Consider the following 13,449-nt stretch of genomic DNA (forward strand, 5'->3'; position numbering starts at 1 on the left):
TCCCCACCCACTGCAGGTGGCTCGCAGGGTCTAGGGTGGGCCGGGCCGGGGGCAGGAAGCCTTCCTCCCTGGAGGCCAGCCCTGCCAGGGCCGTAGGGAGGGCAGGAAGCCCAAGGCAGGAGCCCCACCTCCTGAGCGGTACCTTCGCTCAGGGGACCGCAAAAGGGTGACTGGGACGGCGGACAGAAAAGTGAGGCTGAAATACGGGAAGAATGTGTGCCAGGCCCTGCTCCCAGTACATCATGAATATCCTTTCACGGACGGAGACACTGAGGCCCTCGCGCTGGCAGCCCCTAGCAATGGAGCTGCCACACCGGCTGCATGCCCTGGCTGCGGCCGCTTCTACGTCACAGAGGAAGGCACTCTGCCCAGTTGACTCCCAGGCCTTCTCGGGGATGCTCAGCTGCAATGGACCCTCCCGCCTGCGTGCACAGCCATGACCACTCACGTCTCCCCATCTCAGCACGTGCTGGCCTCTGCGGGACGACCCTGCCCCCGCTGCCTGTACCCACCCTCCCCAGCCAGAGCCTGCCTGCTGTCTGGCCCCTCCTGTCGCCTGGCGCCCAGTCTTCTGCACAAGCCCCATGGTGAGCTCAGAGCCCGGCGCAGGGCCTGCAAAGGGGAGTGTGCGAGTGTGTAAACTGGCCCCTGAACTGGCGCGCACTGGCCGGGCGACCTGCAGCTGCCTGCTGCCAGGACCATGCACGCTGCACCCCGCTGCTTCCTGACCATCGCTCTGAGCGGACCCATGAAGCAATGGGTCAAAATCGCACACCTAGAAAAAATGCTCAAGCCCATGGGGGAGGGCGAGGAGGGGGGTATGGGTGGAAAGAAAGGGGCTGGGGGAGCCAGGGTCACCTCCTCCAGGAAAACTGTCCACCAGGTGCACAGATTCTGAACACGGGGGATGAATGGGACGGGCTAAGAAATTAGCATCCACTTGCCATGCTTTCACTTGAAATTAGGTGAATAAAGCAATCTTATCTGAAGTGGGAAATTCCAGTTTACCAAACCAGACGCCACCCCATCTATGAAATCAGAGAGCTGGGAACGTGGTTTGAATAAATAGCACTTTTTCTTAACTCAACAAGTTACCTATGAATAATAAAAAATTTAAATAAATAAAACTAGAGCCGATCTTCTCAAGAAGTAGCTGTTTTCAACAACTGTGCAAAAATAACACTGGGTCGGTCAGACGTGACAAGTGGGGGTCTAGTGGGGACAGGGGACATTTGAAAATGAAGGTTCAGGATGTGAGAGAGGCGTGCGGGACCAGGACAGAGCCCTCTTCCAGGAGCCATGGGCGACACGGGGCCATGCACTCAGCCCTGGCTCCAAAGCCAAGGAAGCATCCTCGAGAGTGTGGCCGCCCCAGGCTAGGACGGGAACCCACGACGAGCCACAGGACGCTCCATCCGCAGAGAAGAGCGTCACACCTTGTGTTCGTTTATCCAGTCACTACCAATCACCCACCCTTGTGTCCATGGGGCACCTTCCCAGAACCCCAAACTGCACCTGGCACATCATGACGGGCTTCATGAACTCCCAATATGCAGACACTCTTTCCGCCTGCCAAGAAGGCAAGCAGACGAACTGCCTCCACTACCCCACCTGTCCTGCCAACGGGGCAGGCAGAAGCCATGCACCTACCTGTCCAGGTGACGTGCAGGTGCAAGACACACACACACTGGTACCTGGACTAGGTAACGAGCAGGTAGAGAACACGAGACACATATACCTGGACCCGGGTGATGTGTAGATACAGGACACAGGCCACCAGGAAGCAGATGCAGAACACCAGCAGGAGGAGGACGGCCACGCTCCTAGGACAGAAGACACGTGGGCACTGCAGGTTGGGCCGGGCGAGGTGTGCCCGAGAAATGCCTGGGAACCCACCCTTCCTCCCCTGCCTCACCCAGTCGCTGGCCCCCAGGAAGGAACAGCGGCCTCTGGGGACTTGTCCATGCTGGCTCTCTTCTAGGGGAGGAGCCCTTCCTGTGTCCACCCCAACTTCTAAGCCCCCCAGGGTCTCTCTAGTCCTGGGAGCGCCTGAGAGATGCTTTCCCTATGCAGGAAGGGCTGGGGTTGCACAGACTTGGCTGCTGGGTACCACCCTCTTACTGGGCTTCAACTGGGAAGGGTTTTTCTAGAAAAAGCTGTATCCCCACATAGGGCCGTGCAGATGGCCACTGTGTGTCCACAGTGTCCTGGGGTTGGGGGGGGGCGGCTTCCATGTACTTTCTGGAAACTCACAGGAGAATTGCTCCACTCGGGACGATGACTAAATGTTATTAAAATCATTATGCGTTTGTTCCTTTCCAAAGCCTGCTTTTCCTCATTTTAACGTTTCTGAAAATGACAAGCACCTAGACACCAGGGTGCCCATTTGGTGCCCTGTTTGTCTCCTCCTGCAGACGCTGTCATGAGGTCAATGGCACATGTGGTGTGGACAGAGTCACTGAAAATATACGGTGTCTGAGAACCGAGCACATTTAAAATTAAAAACTGCGAGTGAGCATTCCACACGTTTGCCATCAGGCGTGCTCAGCTAGTTCCTCTGGTAAATGGAGAACTGGTGTGTGGCTCAGGCCGTCCCCAAAGGCCAGGGCACCGCAGGAGTGTGACCGCGGGAGTTGAACCTGAACTTGAAAAGAAAAGGACTCCTGGTGACCTTCTCCTCTGACTGATGGACCTGGAACGGTACTTACTGCGGGATTATTAGAAGGTAGACAAGGCCAAATAAGGCGGCCAGGATGAGGGCCAGAATGACGGCGCTGGTGAAATACTCGTCCTGAAGCTGGTGATACTAGAAGACACAGAAAAGGACCGTCAGCCGCCCAGCTTCCTGGAGACGCCAAGGTCTTCCCGAGGGCGCCAGGGATGCCTAGAACTACAGCGAGAAGGGCCACCCACGTTCACTCCCAGCCCCCCCAGAGCCCCCCCACCCCGCACTCACCTTTCGCTCTCGCTCAGCCTGCTTGTACTTCAGGGTGAAGAAGTTCAGGTCCGCCATCTCCAGCTCCATCTGGCGGGCTTCCAGGAGGCGGCTGATGTACCTGTTGACGCGTGTCCCAGGGGTGGTGTGGACAACATTTGTAGAGAAAGACGAGCGGTTTCTGAGTTTTTCTGAGGCTGTTCTCAATGCCCTCCGCTGCCCGTCACGGAAAGAAAGGAAGGGATAGTGTCAAATTCTCCACTTATTAAAGAAAAGAGCTCTTATGCTCCCACCTCCTGGGTCCTCGCCCACTGCAGAGTCTGGGGGGCCGGGTTTGGGGATCTGAGATGCAATCTCGCCTCAGCCACCTGCTGGCAGCGAGATTCCAGGTGAGTTATCTCATCCTTGGTGTTGTAAGTGGGGTTACATGGCACCTGTGCGGTGGTACCATGTGGAGGATTTAAGGGACCCCGCTCATGTGCAGTGGACAGTGCCCAGCACAGAGCAATGAAACTGGTTCTTTGAAAATGTCAATAAAATCAACAGATATCTAGCAAGGATGACAAAGAAAAAGAAAGAAAGACACTAACAAATTCAGGAAAGAAATATAATTTTACTACAGACCCTGGAGACATCAAGAGGATATAAGGAAATACTATGAACAATAGTTCACATATAAATTTGACAACTTAGATCAATTACCTACTCCTTGAAATATACAAACTACCACAACTCACCCAACAGGAAAGATAACTAGAAAAGCCCTATAATGGCTAAAGAAATTTACTTCATAATTTTAAAATTCATGCAAAAGTAATCTCCAGGCTGAGATGGTTTCATCGTGAATTCTACCAAACATTTAAATAAGAATTAACATCAATTTTATACAATCTCTTCCAGAAAATAGAAGTCAACACTTCCCAAATCACTTTATAAAGTCAGTATTAGGGGCTTCCCTGGTGGCACAGTGGTTAAGAATCCACCTGCCAGTGCCAGGGACACGGGTTCAAGCCCTGGTCCAGGAAGATCCCACATGCCCGTGCGCCACAACTACTGAGCCTGCGCTCTAGAGCCCGCAAACCACAACTACTGAGCCCACATGCCACAACTACTGAAGCCCACATGCCTAGAGCCCATGCTCCGCGACAAGAGAAGCTGCCGCAATGAGAAGCCCGCACACCGCAACAGAGTAGTCCTGGCTCGCTGCAACTAGAGAAGGCCCACGGGCAGCAATGAAGACCCAACGCAGCCAAAAATAAATACAAATAAAATAAATAAATGTATATAAATAATAAAGTCAGTATTATACTGATACCAAAACCAGACTAAGACAGTATTAAAAAAAGGAAAACCACTTTTGAGGTCACATCCCTCATGAATATTGATGCAAAAATCCTTAGCAAAACATTAGCAAATAGGATTCAGCAATATATAAGTAGAGGCCTACACCATGACCTTTACTAGATATGCAAGGCTGTTTAAATATTTGAACCTCCATGCAATCCATCGTATTAACACCATATTAACCAGCACATGGAAAACCTCATGGTCATATCAACTGATACAGAAAAAATCCTTTGACAAAATTCAATATCCACTCATGATAAAAATGATCAGAAAACTAGGAATGGAGGGGAACTTCCCCAACTTGATGAAGCACATCTCCAGAATACCTACAGCTAACATCACACTCAAAGGTAAAAGGTTTTCCCTCTACCATCTGCAGTAAGGAAGAGATTTCTGGCTCACCCCCACCTTGAATACAATACAGTGCCCCCAACCAGTGCCATAAGGCAAGGAAGGCAAATAAAATGAAAACAGATTGGAAAGGAAGAAATGAAACTGTCCCTATTTGCAGACATGATAGAAACAGACATGATAGTCTACACAGAAAACCCCAGTGGGAGGAAAAAAAATCCTAGAACAAATAAGTGAGTTCCACAAGGTCACAGGATAAAAGATAAACATACAAAATCAACCATATTTCTTTATACTAGCTATGAGCGTGTGAAGACCAAAACTAAAATACTGTACCATTTATAATCACTGAGAAGATGAAATACTAGGTGTAAATCTAACAACAGAACTTGTATGCTGAAGACTACACAATGCCAGTGAAAGAAATCAAAGAAGATCTCAATAAATGGACAGACATACCATGCTCATGGATAAGAAGACTCAACATAGTATAGTGAAAATGTCAATCCTCCCCGCACTGTCAATTCCTGTGAAATCCTAGCAGGATATTCTTTTTTTTTTTGTAGCTAGACAAGCTTATTCTAAATATTAAATGGAATAGCAAAGGAATTAGAATAGCTCATTTTTCTTAAAAAGAATAAAGTGAGAGGAATTGCTCTACTGATTTTAAGATTCACTATATAACTATATCAATCAAGACAATATGGTTTTGGCAGAAGGACAGACACATAGATCAATGGAACAGAACAGAGAGCCAGAAATAGCTTCACACAAGTATGGTCAACTGATTTTTGACAAAAGTGCAAAAGCAATTCAATGGTAGAAGCAAAGTTTTTAAACAAATAGTGCTGGAGCCATTGGAGATCCATTAGCAAAAAAAAATGAACTTAACTCAAACCTCACACTTTATAAAAAGAATTAACTCAGAATGGATCACATTACAAAACATGAAAATATAAAATCCAGTTAGAAAGCAGACAATAGACACAAGGGGCATTTCACCAAAGAAGAGAACATACAAAGAGCTCCCTGGAGGCCTAGTGGTTAGGATCCTGGGCTTTCATCAGGGAACTGAGATGCCACAAGCTGGGCAGCGTGGCCAAAAAAACACATGGATAGAAACATAAGCACTCGCTTTTCGATCAATATTAAAGCATAACATTTTATATGAGGGATTAAATCTTGAAATACATAAACACATATTTTTATTTCTTTTTTTTTTTTTTTTTTTTTTGCGGTACATGGGCCTCTCACTGTTGTGGCCTCTCCCGTTGCGGAGCACAGGCTCCGGACGCGCAGGCTCAGCGGCCATGGCTCACGGGCCCAGCCGCTCCGCGGCATGTGGGATCTTCCCGGACCGGGGCACGAACCCGTGTCCTCTGCATCGGCAGGCGGACTCTCAACCACTGCGCCACCAGGGAAGCCCTTTTTTATTTCTTTTTAAAAGTGGATTAAAGGTCATTCCCTTGCAGAGCTAGCCTGTATCTACTTTACAGTATGAAGTATCTCTTTAATTTTATAACTAATACTTTGTATTTTAGTTTTTCTTACTCCCCTCAAATTTGGGGGGACATGAAAGTAGCTTTGTGAGGACCATTTGGAAATTCACTGTCACAATTCTCCCCTGTGCTTTGTTTGTTGTATCTTTGCACACGTGTAAAGATCTGTAGATGAAATGCTGTACAGACAGTTTGGCTAAAAACATAAAAGCTCACCAGCCAGCAGAGGGGAATAATAAATCAGTGATATTAAAATCTTCTTACAATGTCAGAAAGATAAAAGTCAGAATAAAGACTCTTTCCATTGAGAGAACGCTCCTAGATCAGTATGCAGCTAGAAATTTTAATAGGGAACATGCATCTTTTGGTAATAAAAGTTGTTAAGAACAAAATAGCACACACACAAAAAAGAAAATAAGCACTTGAAAAGATGTTTGACATCATTAGCCATCAGGGAAATACAAAATAAAATCACAAGGAGATATCACCGCACACTTATTAGAACAATAATATATTTTCTTTAAAAAAAATGGTGACAGGACTAAGAGCTGGCAAGGATGCAGAGACTGGATCACGCATATGTTGCTGATGGGATTGTGAAATGGTACAGTCACTCTGGAAGACAGTTTGCCGGTTTCTTAAAAAAACAAAACAAAAAGCAAAACCAAATAGGACCCATCAATGGCACACCTCGGCATCGATCCAAAAATAATGAAAATTTATGTCCACGTAAAAAATCTGTACCTGAACGTTTATAGTAGTTTTATTTGTAATAGTCAAAATTGGACACAACCAAAATGCCCTTCAACAGATGAGTGGTTAAACAAAGGTGGTCCATTCCAACCCCGCATACCAGCCAGCCACGGAAAGGAAGGAGCTATTGATCCCAGCAACAACCTGGAAGGACCCAAGCATAGAGCTGAGCATAAGAAAGGCCACGTTCAAAGGGTCACACACTGTGTGATTCGTTTATACAACATTCTCAAGTGACAGTTATAGGGATGGAGAACAGATTAGTGGGATCCAGGGTTAAGGATGGCTGTGAGGAGGGAGAAGGTGTGACCACGAGCGGGGCGAGACCTTGGTGGTGATGGAAATGTTCTGTATCACTGCCACTAAGAAAGCCACTGGGTCTCAATCCACACCAGCCCATTTCCATGGACCCACCGATGTCAGGGTCTCAGATGCAAGTGCGTGGCGGAGACCGCTGGCAGTCTCCCCGACATTCATACCCCCTTGGTCACAGAACCCAAGTTCTATAAAGGCATTGGTCTCAGCCAATGCACTGCCTTTCTCCCCTTCCCCTGTCAGCTTGGTGCAGCTGTGTGGCTGAGTTCTGGCCAATGAGCTATACGCAGAAGTGTTGCTAGGGAGCATCCTCAAGAGGAGAGAGATATGCCTTTTGCCAGCTCTGCCTTGTTTCTGCTGGCTGGAATGCAGATGCAATGACTGGAGCCCCAGCATTTATCTTGGGCCATGAGGTGGCAGAGCAGCCAAGCCAGAATAATGAAAGAGAAAGGGTCTGGTCAAGATGCTTGTGAAGCCACCACATTAGCCTTGAACTGCCTGCTCTCTGGATTTAGTTTATCCATGAGAAAACTCACCTCTATTTTGTTCACGCCACCATGATTGGGGTTTTCTTCATATGCCCTGAAACCCACTCCTGATTAGCACTACCTCCGAAAGCACACATCTCTGAAGCGGCATTCCTGGATGCTATGACCCATCTGCTCCTCCAATCCCAATCTGCCCTCTACCTGCCATGGGGTGTGGTAGTTACAAGAAGACAGGGTGGTGAACTGGGGGACAGGGAAGATGGGGCATTCCCACAGCATGGAGCTGAAACCCTGGCCTGGGGTAGACTGGGCAGGCATGCACTTCCTGGGGCTGAGCTTGGGCACCCAACTTCCTGAAGCATATGAGCAGCTGAGATCAGTAAAAGTGTCCCCAAGCCTGCAAAGCACAGAGCTGCGTCTCAGGTCTCCTTTCACACGTGACATCCCAGGAAGGCCATGGTCTGAGAAACGGTCTCTGCCCAGCATCAGCCCCTCTGGGGAGCAGGCAGCAGGCAGCTGCTCTGCCCCAGGTCTTACCCAGTCCCCTCACATATCCAGCTCCCCACAGGGCCCAATGAGCGGCCCTGCCATCCACCCTCACCTACTGAAGGGACAGGGACACCCCAGGGGCTTGATGCTATCACTTCACAGACGACTTTCTAGAAATGACTCATCAGCCTAAGAACTGGTGGCTTTTCTCCACCCTTTTCCACGAAGAATTCCTTGTTTGAACCTCTCCCAGAGCAGGGGCAGGGGCCAGGCTCACGCCTCCCAAGGGGCGTCCTCATCAGGGGGTATCCACCGCCTCCTTGAAGCAGCTGCAAAGTTCTCTCCTTCCTCTGCTCTGCAGGAGTCCATATATGAGCGGGCACTAGAACTCCTTCAATGACCAGGAGAACCCACCGTCAGAGCCGTACGGGCTGGGAGTTTCCTCCTGGGAAGCAATTTAGTAAGACTTGAGTTCCTAACAGACAAAGGAGTATTCACATTTCCGCTTTTGCCTGGGTCTTTTTGCCCTTTTGAGTTTTACCAGGAATTTGTCCATTTCATCTAAACTGTGAAGTAGGCTGTCAAGTTGCCACCTTACCTTCAACTATGAACATGTTAGGATCTACACGACGCCCCCTTGCTCCCCGGGGGACAATGGTAATGGTGTGGTGGCTGGATCGTCATGGATGACAGCTTGGGGTTTAATCCACTTCAAGGACATGGGCTGTCGGGGAGCAAGGAAGAGCAGAACCTCCTACTAGAACCCACTGGAGTTTTGCCAGACAAGGGCCAGCATAAGGGCTGAACCAAAACTGGCCAGGAGGGGAGGCAGCAGCTGAAAGCACAGAGCTCTCGAGCGGGGCCATGAGGGATGGCTCAGTCGGGTGATTTCAGACGAGAAATCCTGCGAGCCCCTGGAAACCGTCCTGAGGCGTGAAGTCTTTCCTGAGGCCTAAGCAACGAGAACACCATGCCCAGATCCAGCTCAGCAAGTGTCTCTGCTCTGTCCAGCAGCTTTCCGGATGCCAGTGCAGGTTGTTCCCAGGTGGGCAGACCTGGCCTGGGTCTCGACCACGGTAAGTGACCTTCAGCTCAGAAGGTAAGTGGCCAATGGCGACTGTGCTCTGGTCTGGTTTGTCTGGGGCTGATGGACATATAGATTCACCTCAGGTCAGCCTGTCACCTCAGGGGTCAGAGTGTCCTCTTGCGACAACTAAAAGCCAGTGACAAAAGAGTGGCACACACATCACTGTGGTGACAGAGAGGGGAGCCAACCGCTGTCCCTTGCAGTGGTTATACCTGGGGCATCCTGATTCGGTGGGGACACAAAGCAAGTAAAAAGCTACTAGATGTCAAAGAAACCTTGGAGGAATCTGTAATACCATTTACCCTGTAAGAGTCAGAGAAGAAAAGCCACCAGAATGATCATCTCAATAGATACCGAACACTATTTGCTAAAATTCAATATCTACTTCTCATTTTAACAAGTGCAAACACTCACTCACAGGGCTACTTTCTTGAGATCATTGGGCACCCATTACTAGTTCTTACCAAAAGCATCACAATTAATAAGAAAACTCTATTTGTTTTAACTAATTAAGCCAGAATGAAAAAAAGAATGCCACTCATCACTATCATTGAATAAAGGATGTAAAAAAAGAAACAAAAATTATCACTATTTAAAAGTGATACCACTGTATATCAAGGAAACCCAAGGGAAGTAAAAAAGTTATTACAATCAGTTTCAATAAGTATGGACCAAACATAAGCTAGAACTTGATCTTCATCAAATTCAAGCAGTAATGGTGGAAACTATGTTTCTAAAATATTCCGAGCCATCTTTAAAACAAAAAGCTGGGAAACAGGGTAGGAAAGGCCCTCTGCAGACCTTGAAACAGATCAGGAAGGGAGACGCGGCATGAAGCAACGAACAATGCTTAAACTGTGCTGAGGCCGTGCTGGGGAAGCTGTCACAAGAGTGAGTGCGGAAAACATGGAGAGAACAATTTGGCAACAGCGATCACAAATTAAAATACATGCACCATTTAACGCAGTGATTTCACTACAAAGAAGTTACCGCAGGCTATCCTTGTAAAGTTCACTAAGATGTACAAAAAAATTTTTTTAATTTAAGGATGTTCTCAGCACCGATGGCCAAGAGAAGAAATCTGGAAATCACGTTCCCACGCATCAGCAAGGCACCGGGAAACAAGTCTGTCTGCAGGTAGAGGCCCCCTGGTACGAGTCTCCAGGATCTCCAAGGTCTGTCACTGAGTGAAAAGACAGGGCGTTGGGACAGTTAAATAGGTCAGGTCTTATTGGCATTAACCTTCTAGCACACAGCCAGGTTTTTCTGGGGGGGAAGAAAAAACACAAAATGGTAAACAGTTTGGGAGATTGGACTTTCTGTATCACGGGTACATGTTACTCTTGTATTTTAAAATAAATATGCTTAGGTAATTTTAAATCTGAAGAGAAGGAGAGAGGCAGCATTTTTTAAAAGGGGAGAGAGAACTGGAAGGCTCCTGGTGTACATTCTGGAAGGGGCAAATCTACCGGCAGTATTAGGGGACTCCATAGAGAGCGTCTCCCCACGCTGGCCGGGGAGGGGGAGGCTTGGCTCCCACCTGCTGCTATAGGTAACACTGGCGCTACAATCTCTAACCAGCTACACACCCACGCTCGCAGATACTCAACTCAGAGAAATCCATTTTACAAAATGATCAGAGATGTGAGTGCACTTTCGTGAGCAAAACAATGCTGTGAATCATTGACTTTGCTTTAAAAAAAAACCCAAAAAAAAAACAATAAAAGCAGAAATGACCTAAATATCAATGGAAGTCGAGTGGAAGTTGAGTAAGTAAACGGTCTCTCCCTAGGCTGGAAATCTACACAATGATTAGAGAACCCTATTTTTGAGGAAGAGTCAATAATATAAAGAAACCCTTATGATACACTGGCAAGTGAAAAAAAAGTAACAAACAGCAAACTGATTGTATATCATCCCATCAATTTTATGTAGAAATTTATAAATATACACACATCTAAGAAGCTAGAAGGACGAAAATGTTGACGATAGGTTGGTTGAGGGTGATCGGATTGTAGATGAATGCTTTTCATCTTCTTCTTTGTGCATTTTTGTATTTTTCCATATTTTCCACAATAAATTACTTTTATAATCAGAAAGGAATACTGAAGGAAGAAACAGACAAGCGTAAGCATGCGGGGGTTGGATTTACTGGAGAGAAGTACCTTGGACGTGAAGTACCCTAAAGCTGCGCTGGAGCCCCGACACCAAACCCCGAAGCCCAGGTCCCTGGCCGGAGGTGCGTGCACGGTATCGTCGCCTAGCGGCCGATTCACCCTGGGCTCCCACACGGCTGACCCAGGAGAGGCTAGGAACACGGGAACTCCAGGTGCACTGTGGTCTGAGGCTGACCACGTACATCTGAGTCACCCCCCAGAACCTGGGACACAATGTCTCACAAACTCGGCACATAGGCACAGGCGACAGTGGAACCCACTGCCCTGATCCCGCCGGCTTCCCCAGCTCCATCTCCAAGGCCCCCTCGGTCAGGCTCAAGGTGCGGATAAAGTAAACGGAAGACAGGAACAGGAACGATGAGGCAGACCTCATCCTAAAGCAGATGCAGGATCTGAGACCCGCCGGGGAGAACGGCTGCAGGGCAGGGGCTGCTCTGCTCGGGGGTCACCGGACGGGGCACTCATGTCATCCTCCCCAAATGTCCCCACTGGTGGCCGGCCCCGCCCGTGCACAGCCTCTCCACCCCATTGTTCCAGGACCACCATGGACCCCCCCTCAGGCCGCCTGCCCTGTCTTCATCCTCTGATGCCCCCCCCCCACGGTGCCAGCCCTCTACCTTCCCCATCCTCGTTTTCACTAATCGCGGGGGGCAGGTGGCAATGAAAGGGCACAGAGCAGGGCAGCAGAGGCCCGGGCTCCCAGCTCGGCTCCCAGCCTGCGGCACCTGCCCCTGGAGGCTGTGCTCTCTGCCTCCCCAGCAGGGGAGCTGCCTGGGCCCATAGAGGCTGCCCAGGGGGCATCGAGGCCGGAATCGGGCGCCCTGCGGACGAGGGGTCAGAGTCTGGAGGAGGCGGCGTGACGGAGAGAGAAGCGGGCTGGGTGCAGAGGGCGCCTGAGAGCAGAGCGCAGGCCTGGGCTGCGGTCTCCTCCGTTGGAGCCAGCCAGGCAGTGGCGGAGGTGTCCCAAGCACCAGAGATGTTGGGTGTGTCGGAGAGGGGCATGGGGACCCTGAGCACACAGGGTAGACCCGTGGGAGACTCCGGGACAGGGCGCCAAGGACGAAACCCAGGACACCACCACGCATGCTCCCAAGGGAGGCGGGAGGGCTGCAAAGCTGGGGAGGTGAGAGGCTCGGGGGACGAGGAGTCCAGGAATCCAACCGTGACTCCTGACGCTGGAAGAAAAGGAAGGAAGGGGCTTCCCTGGTGGCGCCGTGGTTGAGAGTCCGCCTACCGATGCAGGGGACACGGGTTCGTGCCCTGGTCCGGGAGGATCCCACATGCCGCGGAGCGGCTGGGCCCGTGAGCCATGGCCGCTGAGCCTGCGCGTGCGGAGCCTGTGCTCCGCTATGGGAGGGGCCACGGCGATGAGAGGCCTGCGTACCGCAAAAAAAAAAAAAGGAAAAGGAGGGAGGGAAGGGGCCCTGCACACAGCAGGTCTGCCTCCCCCAACCCCTGGGATGGGAGGGACGGGAGGAGCTGCACAGCTCCTGTCCTGGGCGTTGAGCCCAGGTGTGCGATTCCTCCCCAACCTAAGGAGCCATGGCTGGGGCGGGGGCGTTACTGGCGCTCTGTGGTCCGAGTGCGAACACCAAGGAGCCACCGGCCCCAGCGAAGGAGAGGCTGATGTTAGCTGTGCAGGCTCATCAGACACAGTCTGAATCCAGGGGTCATAGGCTCCTTTCACAGGTCAGCAGGCTCTGCCCTGGAAAAGCCTTATTAACTCCACCACCCTGGGCAATCCAGCAGGAATGACGCGTTCCCTCCCCTCTCCGCACCCCAACCCCCCTGAGGAGTCCTGGGGACACCAGCCCTTGCCTCAGGCTCCAGGATGATGGCTCTGCACTGCCCAGGCTTCAACTAAAATTTGATTTTTCATTCATTGTGGATTCTTTTGGATTACATTTGATTTTTTAAAATATTGCACTATTACTTATCCTGATACTGAGGGGTTTTTTTGGTTTTTTGTTTTATAAATTCATTTATTTTATTTATTTATCTTTGGCTG

At 49.7% G+C, this 13,449-nt stretch overlaps 1 protein-coding gene across 2 annotated transcripts in view; it reads right to left on the bottom strand.

Moving 5' to 3' along the window:
- ADCY1 (adenylate cyclase 1) overlaps positions 1-13,449 on the bottom strand; it is a gene marked incomplete at its 5' end in the record, with an annotated part of 117,883 nt that overhangs the window by 30,069 nt on the left and 74,365 nt on the right. For both annotated transcript variants that reach the window (XR_013829754.1, XM_079931484.1), the window contains 3 exons: positions 1,739-1,823; positions 2,709-2,806; positions 2,957-3,151. Coding sequence is in view for 1 of the 2 variants with exons in the window: in XM_079931484.1 (XP_079787610.1) it covers positions 1,739-1,823; positions 2,709-2,806; positions 2,957-3,151 (378 nt within the window). The remainder of the gene's footprint in view (positions 1-1,738; positions 1,824-2,708; positions 2,807-2,956; positions 3,152-13,449) is intronic.

The sequence above is a fragment of the Stenella coeruleoalba genome (genome assembly GCF_951394435.1).
Source record: "Stenella coeruleoalba genome assembly, chromosome: 9".
In the NCBI taxonomy this organism is placed as follows: Eukaryota; Metazoa; Chordata; class Mammalia; order Artiodactyla; family Delphinidae; genus Stenella; species Stenella coeruleoalba.